We start from the raw sequence: 16,446 nt of genomic DNA, 5'->3' as shown, positions 1-16,446 counted from the left end.
ACTTTGATATAGATGGACAAGGAGAGGGCTGTAATCATCCTTTCCCATCACTATAACAAATGCCCAAGATTGGGAATTTTATAAAACAGATTGTTAAATCACAGTTTTGGAAGCTGAAAGTACATGACCAAGCTGGCCGTATCTGTTTGGCCACTGCTGAGGGATTTCCTCATCAACAGCTGAAGGCATCATCATGGTGGGAGCAAATGTATGAGGGAAAGAGCACATGACTACACAGGTAGCCAAACAGAGTGGGGGGGCGTGGCAATTTTGTGGTTTTATAGTGATCCACTCTCGCTGGCCCTTACTGGGGTCCTGCCAGCAATATGATAACTCTGACTAAGGCCATGTCCCAATGCTCAGATCACCTTCCATTAGGCTCCACTCTTTAAAGGATTCCCCTACCTCCTTCTACTACCAGCCTGGAGACTAAGGTTCCAGTGTGTGAACCCTTGGGACCAACATAGAAACTACAGCAGTGCCTATCCTTTGGAGGCAGCCTGTGATTAAGTAAGTCATTCAGTGAGGAGACAGTGACAGTGGCATCCCTGCTGTGCTGGGTTATATTCCTGAAATTTACAAGTTGCCTGTGGGTGACACCTGAATCTTAACAGGTTTGCAGTTTTGAAGTTGACAGGTTATGGCATTGTAGCGACATAATTTTTGCAGATTGCATTTACATACAAAAAAGTATGGTTAAGTTAGAGAAATCTCCACTCTCTAAGATTGGAGTCCATACTTAATGACGTCAAAGAGCAGAAAGAACAGGGTGCTGTGGTTCTGTAAGGAGTTTGGCATGTCTAGAACAATGCCGTGTTCAATCCTGGACATAAGCGATGGGTCCCTTATGCAACAAGCTGATCGTTGCCAGGGTGTCCCTTGATCCCAGCTCCCATCTCACACCTTAGTACTGCCACAGTCCTGTCTCCCCCAGACCCACAAATTACCGAATGTCAGAGTGCCAGCAGGTTGTAGAAGCATTGTAGTCCAGGCTCTTCTTGATGGAAAGATGGAACCCAGGCCAGCGAGGCAATGACATATGGAAATTCACCGGTCGTGGTAACTTGAGCTGAAACACCCTCATCAGTGGCACTGTCCAGAAGACATCCAAAGCAAAAAAAAAAAAAAAAAAAAATGTTTAAATGTAGTGGTTGCCATATTTAAACAGTTAAAAGAAACAAGAGAAAGTCCTTTCTGTAATACTATATTTAACTCTAGAGGGGCAATTATGGCCCCTGTACGTATATGACAGAAAACTATTGAGATATGTCTGTGTCCTTCTGTTTGTACTGAGCCCTTCCTGCCAAGTCCAGTATGCGTCTTTCAGGGGTCATGAGTCACACATAGGATCATTCACACACTGGGTGCTCAATGCCACCAGGGCTGGACTACCACTTAGATTGACAGCTCTACAGTCTTATATTCTGTTGCCCCCTGGGTCTGGGCAAGTGTGCTTTTAATGAAAAGCATTTTTGATGGGATGCAGTGGGCTGGCTCAGTGGGTACAGGAACTTGTCACCAAGCCTGTGACTTGAGTTCAATTCCTTGGACCCACATGGTGGAAGGAGAGAACCAATTCCCATAGTTGTCCCCTGACCTCCACATGTGCACCGTGGCATGCACACATATTAATAACAATAAAAAGAAACAAAACAAAACATGTACAACATTTATTTGTGAAGCAGGTGAAATTTACTAATGATTTTAACCATGAAGAGGTGATAGGACCTGCCTTGGTTAAGGTCATAGACTAAAAAGGAAAAAGAATAAAAAAGATTATTTTTCATCCTTTCTCATTTATCTTTAATTCAGTTTTATTTATTTATTTATTTAGCCTAAAATAGTAGTGTTGCTATAGGTAACCATGTCATGTCAGATTATTTTTAGTTTTCAATTGGGGAAGGAGTTCCCTGGAGAGCTAGATGTCATTTTTTTTTTTTTTTGAACAGGAGTCCTTTGGTTTTGTAGATACAGAGTACCAGTTTGTTAAAAAGAAAAGTTGGGCACTCCCTGAGCATTCAGAAAACTCACCATTTAAGGCTGGAGTGCTGAGGAAACCACTCAGCCCACTGGACTCTAAGCATTGTTTGTTGGCTATTTTGGAAAAGCTGTTTCCTACATTTTCACATCAGTGTTTGGAATAGAATCCTACCCACTTCTCTTAAGTGTGGACGAACATTCCACAGTTAGTGTGCCCTTTAGAAAGAGACCAAATGCCTCAGCCATCAGAAAGAACACAGTCGTTCCTTATTAGTTTTGCAAGGAAGTCAAGCTACAAAGCATTTATTCTTAGCCTCTCCATCACGTCATGCTACCTGAGAGTCTGAAGACAAAGAGTGCCCATGTCAGCCATTGATCTGCCCGGCCATCACCCGGCACAGCCAACGCTCTGCACAGCCTGCTTGTACGTCCACCTTGAGGCAGTCACTGGTGCAGGGTAATTCATGGAATCCTAACTCTATATATCTAATCCTTTTAGAGTCACTACTGAGAGCAGTAATCTAGGACATTCAGACCCCCTTGCCCACTCTAAATGGTCTCTTCACCGTCTCTTGCAGCATAGATATTGTGTATGTGGGTGCTGCTTTGTGGGGAAAAGGAAGAGAGAACGCCAACATTTACTCAGCATCTACTTCGATCAGGCCGTCAACTAGCACATTCACCGGTGTCATTCCATAAAGCCTTGTAACCCAGCGGGGCAGGCGTCACGTTTACACGTTACAGTGAAGAAGTGCTTTTGGAGTTACTTACCTAAGGGGATGGAGCTTGTGTCTCATTAAGGTCCACTTGAGGACTGAGCTCAGTGGTACAGCACTTCCTTGGTTTATGTGCCTCTCTAGCTTTCACTCCCAGAACTGCAAAGATAGTGTCTGAGTTAGGGTTTCTATTGCTGCGACAAAACACCATAACCAAAAAGTAAGTTGGGGAGGGAAGGGTTTGGCTTACACTTCAGCATTGCTGTTCATCACTGAAGATAATCAGGGACAGGAACTCAAGCAGGGCAGGATCCTGAGAGCAGGAGCTGACGCAGAGGCCATGGAGGGGTGCTGCTGACTGGCTTGCTTCCCATGGCTTGCTCAGCTTACTTTCTTATAGAACCCAGGACCAGCAGCCCAGGGATGACATCACCTACCATGGACTGGGCCCTCCCCCATTGATCACTAATTGAGAAAATGCCTTACAGCTGGATCTCATGGAGGCATTTCCTCAACTGAGGCTCCTTCCTCTGATGACTCTAGCTTGTGTCAAGCTGACACACAAAACCAGCCAGTGTAGGTAGGTTAGGCAGTTTAGGTGGATGGATGGATGGATGGATATAGTTGATAGGTGACAGATATATAGACATAGTCTAAAGCACAAGGCAGCCCCTCTCTGCTCCCCTAGACTGTAGATGAGCAACTGCTTTAGAAGGACTGTGTTTTTTTCCTCTGGATCTCCTTAGTTCAGTTTGCTGTGACATTCTTAATAAAGTCGTGACATCCTTATTAAAACTGTGACAAGCTGTGACTTGGAGTTGAGCAGGAGGCATTCTCCCTGATGGCTGTGGACAAATGGACAGCTTTGAATGTTTCCTTACTGTAGAACCAGGTCAGGCGGTGGGAATCTGTAGACCTGTGTCAACTAAAACCCATTTAACTCATTGAAGCGTTTGGAATTTATTGAAAACAAGGTAGGCGTGTGTGTGTGTGTGTGTGTGTGTGTGTGTGTGTGTGTGTGTACACGCGTGTACACATGTATGTATATACACGTGGTGTGATCTGTGCCTGTGAATGGGGAGGCCAGAGAAGGATGTTGAATGTTCGCTATCACTCTCTGCTGTATTCCCACAAGACAGGATCTCTCATAGGACCTGGAACTTGCTGTTTTTCAGCAAGACTGGTTGGACAGGGGTTACAGGCAGCCACTTCTGTGTCCATCTTTTCCCGTGGTTGCTGGAGATGCAAACTCAATGCTCCTATGAGGGTTTCACTGGCAGAGTCGTCTCCTCCGGAACCATGGTTCTTTTTCTGTGCAATCCGGCTGAATGATGAGGTGTGTGCAGTGAGAGGTGCTGTATAAACGCCACATGTTACACTTAACTGGCAGCTGTGAGGCATACTAACAAACACACTAACGGTGTGAACAAGCATACTAACAGCTCAATAAAATTGGGGCATTTTATGGATGAGACATTTGCCAAAGGCTCGGGAGCTCCACACTGCTCCTGTGTGCTGAGTGGCTTGCTGGCTGTGTTTGCTTTTTCTCTGTCCTGTCCTCACCCATTCCCTCACTGGGTGTGCAAAAAAAAAACCCCAAGGCTTGACTTAGGGACCTGCCTTTATAACCAGAAAGCCCACCAGGCTGGACTCAGTCATACTGGTTGGCAGGTGTGTTTCCAGGCCCTCCCTAGACACATGTGTTTTGTTTTTTGTTTTTTTTTTTTTTTTTTTTTTTTAATCCTCTTTTCATGAACTGTTTGGTTATGTAGGGAAGTTGAGCCAAAAGACCAATGACAAACTTCTGAAGAGAGTCTTCCCCCATCATTTTATGCCTCATGTTCCTGCCTCTGAGGTGGGGGTGGGATGGTGTAGCAACGTGCCTACTGTAATCATTTGTCCATTAGTGGTCTCTGGAAATGTCTTTGACCTCTTTGGTTTCTGTGGAAACCCAGGAGTTGCTCAGGGTCCCTCTGTGGCTTCTATTTCTGTTTATTATCAAGAACAGGGTGTGAAGCCTGTGTTTGTGGTATGTGGAGAGGTATGAGGTACAGTTTCACATTGGAGAGGCAAGGGTGTTAGGAGATCATCCATCACATCAAAGGTTGCTTGAAAGGGTTCAAGTTTAAATCAGTATACAATCTTTTTTTTTCCTCTTTTTTCAAATTCTGACCATAGGCATTGAGGATTGTTTTATTACCAAGAAATGAAAGTTGACATTGTTGAGTACCACTCAGTGTTTTCATTGTTTCTTATATAGTGCATGGGTTTTCCCAGTAGTGAGAGAAAATTAGAATTATTTAATACTCATTTATTTGTTGGTATGTTCGGTGTGTGCAAGTTAGGAAACTTGGCAGAGTGAGCACCCTCCTTCCACCCTGTGGCTTCCAGGTGCCTGGGAGTGAACTCAGGTCCTCAGGCTTGGTAGCAGGTGCCTTTTACAAACTGGCTCTTTTGGCGCTCACCTCTCCTTTGTATATGAGCATGCAGAGAGTAAGACACTTGCCTAAAGTTGCAGAGTGAGACACACAAAAGGCATCTCTACAGAAGGGCATGGTTCCGTGGTGGTGGTGGGACTGCTGATAATGTGCTTTTCCACCAATTACATAGAGACCTAATGTTCTCAGACATTCTTTTGCTGGTATTATTACCATTCTGTCACTGAGTGTGGTTTAAATCATTGGTAGACTCTAAATCAGAGTTGGGTTAGCAGGTCCATGAAAAACTTGGATTTGAGTACTAATATTGTTATGATTAGATTCTCTTCTCTATTGGGCAGAATTAAATCAGTAAATATTTATAACAGTTGTGCATGATTCTTGTGTTGTACGGTTGTGATGTTATAACATGGAACGCACAGCAATTTCACTGGCGCTCCGGTTAGTTATTCTCTGAACCGTAGCAGCTTGGGGCTAATAGAAAATTCAGAAGGAATTAATTTGAATATTCTAGTAAGTAAATGAATGTGGAATTTATAGTCTGGTAATTTTCACTAATTGCCATAAAGCATTGCATTTATTTTTTAATTCATTTTTCTAAGTATTGTCTTTCAAAAGCTCTAGGCCTTATTTAGGCTAAATTTGCACAGAAATGTTCCAGAGAATGAGGCTCTTCGAGAAATATTGCTAGTGCGTTTTCAAGACCAAAACATCCCCAGACATGTAGACTATTATCTCTTTTTCCTCCTCCTCCTTCAGCTAATTAGACATAATTACCCATGGGGTTTATTTTTATGATGAAATTCATAACCTCTTTAAAAATTTGGTTAGGTTCAGTGGCTCCTGGGGAGTAGGATTTGCTCTGTTTTTTTTTTTTTTTTTTTTAACTGTATTGACTGTACAGTGGCATACAGCCTGTCCCTCCCTTATGTAATAGATTTGCTTGGGAATTTTCTGCTTACCATTTCATTGGGAGGCATAACTAGTAGGAACGTAGAGTATTATTAACATAGTTGATGTACACCCTTCAAAATCTGACCAGGCCGCTGGCCTATGCATGCACTTGTCCACAGGTGTCCCGTCTCTTAGGTGGAAGAGTTGGGTGCCTTTGGGATGCAGCATTGTTATATGTGTAGTAAGTAGGTGCTGTGTCTGCCACCACGTGTGTAAATACAGCCTGCAGGAGTTGGTGTTATTTGTGAAGTCCATAGTGATAGGGGTTTGTACCAGGAGGAGTCACCTGGCTTTAGGAATCCAGCATTCTTCGATGCTACCATTAACTGGGAGCAGTTGACATAAGGCAAGGTGTCTGTAGTTGTACCTAAGAATGGAGTAAGGCTGAGTTTGATCTCAGGACAGGGCATTCTGTGAGTGTATTGTCTAAACATAAAGGTTATGCTTTGGCTTCCCTTTTCCCACGCATTCTTTTAAGAAACTTGTGGGAATTGTTGATTTCACACTGAGACGTGTCTTTGTAAGCAATGCAAAGCTTTCCTGTGTGCTCACTTACATGACTTGCAGAAACTTAATGTGTGCAGTAACACACATCCTCCCCACAGATAGAAAATGATTCCCACAGATTCTTCCCTACAACCCACCCTTCCTCTGCTTCTGACATCATCCCTCCTGGGCCAGGCCTCCTCTAGAGTCTGGAGTACAGTAGAGTGATCTGATGAGACCCCCGTCTCAGGCTTGCCTGATTCCGTGCTTGTTATAAACCAGAATGAAATGGGCCCATTGCTGATTTAGTTAAGACACGGAAAGATCCAGTTCTCACAGGAAGGATTTGCTTTTGGACCTCATGGCTGATCAGATTTAGACCACCACCTAATTCTGATTTTACTTTCTTGGACAGTTTGGTTTCTGCAGATGTACTGGTAGAGGGAGGTCCATTGTCCTTTGGTTATTTTGTTTTAAACACTGGAGATGTGTGTGTGTGTGTGTGTGTGTGTGTGTGAGAGAGAGAGAGAGAGAGAGAAAGAGAGAGAGAGAGAGAGAGAGAGAGAGAGAGAGAGAGAGAGAGAGAGAGAGAGTTTTCTAGATCAGGAGAAAGGCAGCAGCTAAGGTGGTACCTGAAAATGCTGTGACCCTTAACCCTTCTCACCCTCCTTCCCCACCCAGTTGACGACAGCAGAATGCAATGTGCCACCTACCCTGTGCACACCGTTTTTTGTAGACTGCAGCCTCGTACTCTTGTACCAAAGGTGATATGATGCCTCTGTGAAGTCATGTCCATTGAGCAGGCTTGTGACTGATCACCTGAGGGTTTTGAGTCAAAGCTGGAAGATGGGGATCACCGACTGACATAGCCCTGCTCTAACAGGGCTCCTAGTTGTAGGGTTGAAGTTGTGAGCCAAACATTGACTGGTTAGTGATGCATTCATCTAGCCTGAAAGAAAGTGAAATGGACTTTTTGTAACAAGGCCTTGGTGACCTCTAAAGTGAAAGGATGTTTTGCAGGTTCATAAATAACGTGGGCTGTTGAATGACTAAACCTCACTGGGAGAATTCATAGCCTGAATTTGTCTTTGGTTCTGTAATACCCAATGGGACCTGCATGAAATTTGAGTGATATGTTAAAACATTCTGGGGTCCCAGCTGCAAGGCAGAAGGAGCCACAGTGTTATGGGGCATCTGCATCAGAGGGTATTGGAAATTTCATCCCTGCCTTACACCTGGCACTCTGCTAGGCACCAGAAAGATGGAGGGAGTGTGCCATGGGTCCTCTCACCTAGAAACTCGCATCTTTGCAGGAGAAGGAGGCTAAGAGAGCAAGTGAATTACGGGTACACACGGCCTGGATAGGACTGCAAAGGGAAAGGGGAAAATAATGCATCCCTGGGTGTTGTTCAGAGCAGGAGAGGATCATGGGAATGGTCTCAAAGAGAAAAGTTGAGGCTTGAGTTGAGCCATAACAGATGAGTAGGAGACTGAGAGGACACGCCAGAGCTTGCATATCAAGTGGGGCGGGAAGCCTGAATGAGTTTTGGAACTGTGAAACAATATGGTCAGCACCAAAACTCTAGGTGGTGACTGCATGGCTTGGGTGTAGGATGCAAGAGAGAACATTCAGAACAGGCCCTGGAGAAACTGACAGACCGCCTCTCAAGGGCTCAAGCAGTGAACAACAGAATGGAATTTGCACTGGGCTAGCTCTGAGGGGATGAATGTGAGGGCTGGGGGAGGAACAGAAGCCAGCCAGAGGATGTCATGGGCAAGAGTTCTTTTGAGAGATAACATAGTCAGACTGAAGGAGGTTCTAGAATTGTAGGAGAATGAAGCAAAGCCCGGCAGCCCACTGGAGCGGCAGGGAAGATGTGGGGGGATAATGAGTTTCTGTAGGGTAAGAAGAGCCATGTCTTTATTTTATGTGGCGCCAGCTGGTTCTAATCAAGGATTAGTGGGGTACTACCCTTCCCAAACAGAGATGCCAGAATCCTTGTACCCCACAGACTTGCTTACCAAATGTGTGTGCAGGGGTTGGCTACAGCTTTCCACCATGTGATAGGAAGTCCATTTAGAATAGATTACACGACCAGCTGGTATGCTCATAGTTCTCTGTGTAAGAGCTTGGTGTGATGGGAGTGGTGTAACTTTGCTTCTGTAACAGTAGCTGGTAATTCTTTCCTAATGTCACCTGTCACCTGTCTGTCTGGGGTCACAAAGCCTCATTTTCTCGAGTCGTGAATATTAGGTAGTAATAATACTGCCTTGTAAGTTTGTGGTGGGTATTGAATAAGGTCTAAGCGCCTTTAAAAAAAAAGTGACATAAACGGCTAGTGAATGTCACTGATATCTTTTCTCCCCTCGAAGGACATTGGAAACCAAACCCCTTTTCTTCATTGTTGAGCTCCACTGACTGGGGACCCGGAGAGCAGTATAAAAATATAATGTGGAGTCATACAAGCATTTCTGTTCTTTGAGGCGAATTCAATGAAAGGCTTGGAGAAAAAGGCGTTTTATTATCCCTGCTTGACCCCCCACCCCCAACCCCCTTCTTGCTGCAGGACGTCAGCTGCAACGAGATCACAGCCTTGCCCCAGCAGATAGGCCAGCTGAAGTCTCTGCGAGAACTGAACGTCCGAAGAAATTACCTTAAGGTTTTACCACCAGGTAAGAGCGGAGGGCAAGATGAAGAGAAGGTGGGAAATATCACTCTTTCCATTCACTTCGATGAGGGGTGGGGTGGCGGGTCTGGTGTTGATGGCACACTGGTTGCTATTAATAATTTGAATCTCCCTGGCAGATATCAGAACAAGGTTCAAGTTGTAGTTTGAAGCAAGGCTACAGCAACATAAACATTAGTGGGATGTGTGGTAGCTTTCTAGAGCTTATGGTAGAGTAGTATTTTGAAGTGTGACGCTTTTGTGTAGCATGAATCTTAAAGGTACTTGTTAATAAAAATCAGACCTGAGGCCAGTTATTGGGGTGAATGCTGGAAGATCAGAGACACAGAACAAGCCACAGCTATCTCACCTTGCTAGTTCCTCAGCTGATCCTGTGTCCTCAGGCTGGAAGCTTCTGAGTCCTCATCCAGAATGGATCTCAGCTGAACTGTGTTGCTCCAAAGCCTGAACGCTTAACCAACCAAATGCTTAACTAACCACATGCTTTACTCACTTAGTTCCTGGTCCTCACGCCTTATATACCTTTAATCCCCAGAAACCCAACCTTTAATCCCAGGGAGTGGGGGCAGAAAGAGAAAGGTATATAAGGCGTGAGGACCAGGAACTAAGTGAGTAAAGCATGTAGTTAGTTAAGCATTTGGTTGGTTAAGCGTTCAGGCTTTGGAGCAACACTGTTCATCTGAGATTCATGTGGAGGAGGACTCAGAAGCTTCCAGCCTGAGGACACAGGATCAGCTGAGGAACTAGCAAGGTGAGATAGCTGTGGCTTGTTCTGCTTCTCTGATCTTCCAGCAGTCACCCCAATAACTGGCCTCAGGTTTGATTTTTATTAACAAGTGCCTTTAAGATTCATGCTACACTTTTGCTTATGTTGCATTTGTTTAACTATGAAGCTCTGTTACTGTACCTCTCTAAAACTTCTGATGGTCGAATAAGGAGCTGAACAGCCAACAGCGAGGCAGGAGAAAGGATAGGCAGGCTGGCAGGCAGAGAGAATAGAAAGAGAAATCTGGGAGCAGAGGAAGAAGTAGCCAGAGAAGGAGAGGGTGTCAGGGGCCAGTTACACAGGCAGCCACGGGGTGAGAAAGTGAGATTACAGAAGTAAGAAAAGGAAAAAGCCCAGAGGCAAAAGGTAGATGGGGTAATTTAAGAAAAGCTGGCTAGAAACAAGCCAAGCCAGGGCCGGGCATTCATAAGTAATAATATGACTCCGTGTGTAATTTATCTGGGAGCTGGGTGGTGAGCCCCCCTAAAGGGCAAAAGAGAGAAAACAGACAACAGGGGGCTGCTGTGAGGACCACAGAGAGGGTGGCTTACATGACAGGAATGTGTCTCTTCACCATCCTGGAGGCTGGAGAAGCATGCGATGAAGGGCCTAGCTGGGTTATTCCTTCCAGTGCCTTTCCCCATGACTCACAGATGGTCTTCTTCCCGTGTCCTCAGAGCATCTCACTATTTGTGTCTGTGTCCTGATCTCTTTTAACTGTTACACCAGAGGATGGAGGTCTACCGTAATGACCTCGGTGTCACTGAATCACCCCTTTAAAGGCCTTGTCTCCAAATACCATTACATTATTGGGGTTAGGATTTCTGTAGCTGAATTTTGGGGTGAGGGACTTGGCTAATCTATAACATGGTGGAATGAGTTCTTTGGGGATAGGTGTGTGATGTCCCAGAACATGAACGTCTGAGTCTAGAGAGGACAAGCGTGGCAGTAGGTCCTGGCTGTCAGGGTCTCTAGCGTTGGGGTCTGGGGACACCAGTTGAGAACCCACAATGTCTGCACTCTGCCTCTAGGTGAGGGTGTCGCTACTGATGAGTCACCCTTGACCTGGCGTCACTCTGATCAGTACCGGTGATGGCCCTAAAGCTTCGGCATGGACACTTGGTTCCTCTGACTGTAGCACAGTCAGTCACAGTGTCTATCCCCCAGACAGCCCCGCATGGGCTCTTGCAGTAGTAGGTCCCTCAGGTCCAGGGCGTGAGGGTTTGTGCATAAAGACATATTTACTTAGAAGTTGTGAGTGCGTAAGGGGTATTGTGGGGATAAATAGTGGGTAAAGTGCTGGTTCCATAAGGATAAAATAGAAGTTTAGCTCACCAGCACTCACAGAAAAGCCAGATATGAGTGTGACAGAGTGCACCTGCAACGCTAGCACTGAAGAGGTGTGGAGATAAATGGATCCCTGGAGCTCATTGACAGCCAGCCCGGCCAAATCAGTGGGCTACAGGTTCAGTGAGAGACTGGCCCAGTTAACATTACTGTCGATATGACATGACCCGGAATCACCCGAGAAGAGTCTCAGAGTCGTCTTTGTCAGGTTGGTCTGTGGGCATTTATATGAGGGATTGTCTTGATCTCTAATTGCTATAGGAGGGTCCAGCCCACTGTGGGTGGCACCATCCCTAGGCAGGTGGTCCTGGGCTGTGTAAGAAAGGCAGCAGAGAGTAAAACAGCAAGCAGCGTTCCTCCGTGGTTTCTGTTTCGAGTTTCTGCTTCAGGTCTTACCCGGACCTCTTTAACAATGGACTGTGTGACCTGGAAGATAGAACACATCTTCCCCTCCCCGAAGTTGCTTTTCACCGGAGTTGTGTTGTCACAGCAACGGGAGAGAGACTAGAGCAGGGATCCTGTCTCAGATATGAAAACAAGTCAGAACAAACAAGAGCGAGAGCCGTAAAGACACCTGACGGCAAACTCCGCCTCTCACCTGTTCACACTTGTACATGGAAAGTGTGCATGCACACGTGGCACACACACTTTAATTTCATTTCTGTTTCTGTGATAAGATTCCCTGATAACAAGCAACTCAAGGCAAAGCGATCATTTCAGCTCCTAGTTCCAGGCTGCAGTCCGTCACGTGAGGAAATCAGGTGGGAGGAACTTGAAGGAGCTGGTCCCATGCACAGTCAGTCAGAGAAAGAATGCGTTGTTGCCTGTTTGCTTGCTTGTCGATGCCGAGTTCATCTCTCCATTAGTGCATAGCTCATAGTACATACTCCCTCTACAGTGAATGGCGCTGCCCACAGTGGGCTGGATCTTCCCATATTAACTAACTTCGGTAAGACAATTAAAGCTCACATCACAACACACACGTCACACACACTGGTCAGGAGCCAATAGATGAGAAGCAAGATGCCAAGTAGTTCTTCAAAACATGCTCTCCTTTCCAAAGACCATGTTGATTTTCATAGATTTTGTTTAAGGGCCCTCCGGTATCCAAAATATACGTTACAAATCTTACTAGTTCTTCAAGAGTTTCATTCAACATGTTTTGATTCTATTACTCCCCTTCCCCAATTCTTAGCAAACCCTGACTTCCTATCAGCCAACTTTGTGTCCTTTTTTTTTTTTTTTTAACTCAAGACCAGTTTGTACTACCCACGTATTCTTGGGTGGGTAGCCTTCCCTGGGAGCATGGTCAGTTGACCAGGGGCTACACGTTTTAGATAAAATTGTCTCTCTCTCTCCCAGCAGCTACCATTTGCAGATAACTCCATGGCTAGGGGTGGGATTTTCTGCCCACTTTCCATCTCCTTGCTGGGTTTGGTCTTGCATACGTTTTGTGTATGCTGTTGCAGCTCTGTAGATTCATATGTTAAGCTGCCCTGCTATACCCAGAGATCATTCTTCCCTTGTAGTCATCCCCTTTGGGTGTTACACTCTTCTCACCTCTGTTTCCCAATGATCCCCAAGCCTTGGGAGGAGAAGGTGGAGTATTTATGTTCCATTTGGGGGTCTCATTCTCTTCATTTGGCCATTTGCAAATCATCTACTACTTCTCAGATGAGGGTTTAGCGATGCACTGAACTATGGGTATAACAATAAGTTATTAGGAGTCAATGGCGATTTTTAGCAGAATAGTAATAGTAGATTCTACCCCAGGACCTATTACCTGTCTAACCATAGTTTGTTGGCCCCATCTTTAATGGTGCTAGATATGAGTTTCATCTTGTAGGGTGGAATTAAATCCAATCAGAAAGTAGTTGGTTGTTTGTATGATGTCTGAGCCACTATTGCACCAGTGAGCATGGCGTGCCAGACCAGTCATGATTGTAACTCCCATGGTTCAGAGCTGGGTAAGGTTGAAGATTACTTTTTTCCTCAGGTAGCATGCACAGCATTTTTAAGCTCTATGAATGCTAGCTAGTCAGTATCAGCTTGATTTCACTATGTTTTCTAACTTAACTATGTTGCCCCATTACAGGTTATAAGGTAACCCCATTTTAACTCTTCCTGTGTAAGTGCATCGGTGCATTTAGGAAGCTTCTGTAGTAGCAAGTTTCTGTGACATTTTGGAAAGGCATCTCAGTGCGAAAGTGTACACTTGGAAGCAGCAGACATCCAGTTCATGTGGCATTTATTAGTGTGGCGTTTTGAAAACTGCCTGAGTTTTGCCATCCTGTTATTACTTTCTTGTTCAAGACATGGAAACAGCTTCTGAAACAGTGTGGTGAATCTTTGTAAAATGCACTGTGCTTGATGGTAGAGGGATCCAGTGTTTTTCCCCTTGCTCATGTTGGCTTCCATTCGAAGAACAATTAGAAACTACCTCTGTGTAGGGTTCATTACCTTATCTGAGCTGTACATCTCATATAAAGAGATTGACTTTTCCACTGGCTCCTGCACAGTCTCATTTCCTTGAGTATATAAAACTATTTTCCCGCCGGGTGGAGGGTGGCAGCGGCGACACTTTTATCCCGGCACTCGGGAGGCAGAGGCAGGCAGATCTCTGTGAGTTTGAGGCCAGCCTGGTTGACAAAGAGAGTTCCAAGATAGACTCCAAAACTACACATGGAAACCCTGCCTCGAAAAACCAAAACCAACCAACCAAACAAACAAACAAAAAAAAACCCCAACAAAACAAAACAGGCCCTATTTTCCCTAATAATAATAATAACTGCAAATAGTAGTATTATAACTACAAACAATTAATTCACAGCACATCTGCACAGTATAGCCTTTCAGGCTTGCTATTAAGAAGCCCCTCTGCATTTAAGTGCCTGTGATAATCATTGTGGAAATGTCATAAATAATTGAATCCATTTCCAGAAGGGAAAAAACAGTGACATCATTGTGTGGCAACAGTGTGGCACCTGGGAACAGAGCAGACGTGTCCAGCCTAGGTTTGCATATCTCTTACCATTTTCTCTCCCACCGTAAGAACATTCTTTTCCCTAAAAAAAAAAAAAAATAAGTTACACCTTGCTCTGCCTTTCCATAATTATGTTTTCTCAGCTTTGATATTTTAAAATACACCCAAAGCTAAAATGTAAGTTTACTGGAACACCCTTTTTACAGAGGGGAAAAAATTTCTGAATATCGTTTCTTTCTTTGTCTAGAGAGAACCCTGTTGACAACAAGAGTGTTGATGCCACAGGGCAGCCCATCAGTGACCTCCCATGTTTAATTACATTTTCTCTCTTGGGGAATCTCTCCTCATATGTTTTTAATTTGAGGAGGGCAAAAAAATAGAAGTTTGCAGCCCAGTTACCCCAGTCAGTTTTGTGTGGTTTACAGATGAGGTAGTGGGGAGGCCAAGCTTCCTTCTTTTAGGGGAGGATGGCGGGGGACTGGCTCAGCTAGTCATTGCCTCTCTCGGAATGGAGAGAGAAGTGTAGAGTTCTTCCTTCCTCCTCTTCCGCTCCCCCTTCCTCTTCCCTGCTGCCTTTCTCCTGCTCTGTTCTTCCTCTTCTTCTTCTCCCCTTTCTCTCTCTTTTCCTTTCCTCTCTTCCTTCTCTTCCTCTTCCTGTTTACCCCCCCCCCACTTCCTGCTTTGCTGCTTCTCCACTTCCTCCTTTTCGCCCTCTTGGCTCACCTCCTTCCTTTACCTGTTCTGCCTCTTGACCCTTTCTGGATCAGCCTTGCAAGATGGTCATTACGGTCATTACCTCCTATGCATTACTGCCGTGAGAGCGCGGAGTTCTCATTCCCGACACCACTGCACGCTGGAACCCGTGGACGAGGCAGTGGCTGTCAGAAAAGCATCCTTACCTGCTCGCCTGTGAGTTCTCCACTCCCCTGAGCGGTCCTGTGCTCATGCTTGCTAGTCTTCATTTTAATTGGTACAGAATTGCTGGGAACACTTGCTACATAATAGCTTTTGTCTGAAAAGCACCATTTGTTCTAGCAAAGGAGTCATAAAAGCCATGGCCCACAGAGCACAGAGTGCCATTACATTTTGGCCCTGGTGAGACCGCTTAACTCTGAAGTCACCCTGCCCTGGAAATCCCAATCCTTAGCTGACCTACAAACTGTAGCATACAAGTTTGCTTGTTTGTTTTTGTTCACGTTGACACGGTCAGGTCATCTGGGAAGAGATCCTCAATTGAGAAAATGCCTTCATCTGATTAGCTTGTCGGCGAGTCTGTGGGGGCATTTTCTTGATTGGGGGGCTCCAGCCCACTGTGGGTATAAACACCCCTTGGCAGGTGGTCCTGGGTTCTAGGAGAAAGCAAGCCTTGAGGAGCAAGTCTGTAAGCAGCATTCCTCAGTGGCCTCTTCATCAGCTCCTGCCTCCAGGTTCCTGCCCTGACTTCCCTTCATGATGGACTAAAGGCATAAGCTGAAAATAAGCCCTTTCCTCCCCTGGTTGTTTTTGGCTGTGGTGTTTCTCACAGCAATAGAGACACTATGGCTGGTCCTACTATGTCAGGGTCCTACTGTGGCTGGTCCTACTGTGGCTGGTCCTGCTATGACTGGTCCTGCTATGGCTGGTCCTACTATGTCAGGGTCCTGCTATGGCTGATCCTGCTGTGGCTGGTCTTATTATGGCAGGGTCCTGCTGTGGCAGGGTCCTAGTTTCTCTTTCCTGCTTCCAGCTCCACAACCTGGCCGCCCCTTTAATCTTCCCAACCATATCAGAACAACCTTCGGGAGTATGTATGGCCTGAGACTCATGGCTGCCCCCACTGGGGATTTGAGCTTCTCAGGGCAGTGTGGGCATAAGATTCCTTGGCATATGTTTTGAAATACGATTCCCAAGTTTTTCCTGTAGAGCCTGCACGGACTAGAGTTTCGGTCTCGGTCTGTTCTGGAAGACCGAGTATTTCAGTGAGGTAGGAAAGAAGGAAAGCCCCTAACGTTCCCAGGGCCTTGAGTTCTGAGAAGACGCTCTTACCCCAAGGGAGTGGTGTTGGGGCAGCTAAAGTAGTCCTGTAGAGTTGACTGGAAGCCTCAGCCAT

General features: G+C 45.5%; 1 protein-coding gene across 5 annotated transcripts in view; it reads left to right on the top strand.

The window, feature by feature from the left end:
• Positions 1 to 16,446, top strand: part of Lrch1 (leucine rich repeats and calponin homology domain containing 1) — a 197,454-nt gene that overhangs the window by 107,518 nt on the left and 73,490 nt on the right. For all 5 annotated transcript variants that reach the window (XM_036199044.1, XM_036199045.1, XM_036199042.1 and 2 more), the window contains exon 4: positions 9,142 to 9,247. In XM_036199044.1, coding sequence (XP_036054937.1) covers positions 9,142 to 9,247 — 106 coding nt within the window. The remainder of the gene's footprint in view (positions 1 to 9,141; positions 9,248 to 16,446) is intronic.

The sequence above is a fragment of the Onychomys torridus genome, chromosome 9 (assembly GCF_903995425.1).
Source record: "Onychomys torridus chromosome 9, mOncTor1.1, whole genome shotgun sequence".
Lineage (NCBI taxonomy): Eukaryota > Metazoa > Chordata > Mammalia > Rodentia > Cricetidae > Onychomys > Onychomys torridus.
This window is presented reverse-complemented; position numbering and strand designations above follow the sequence as displayed.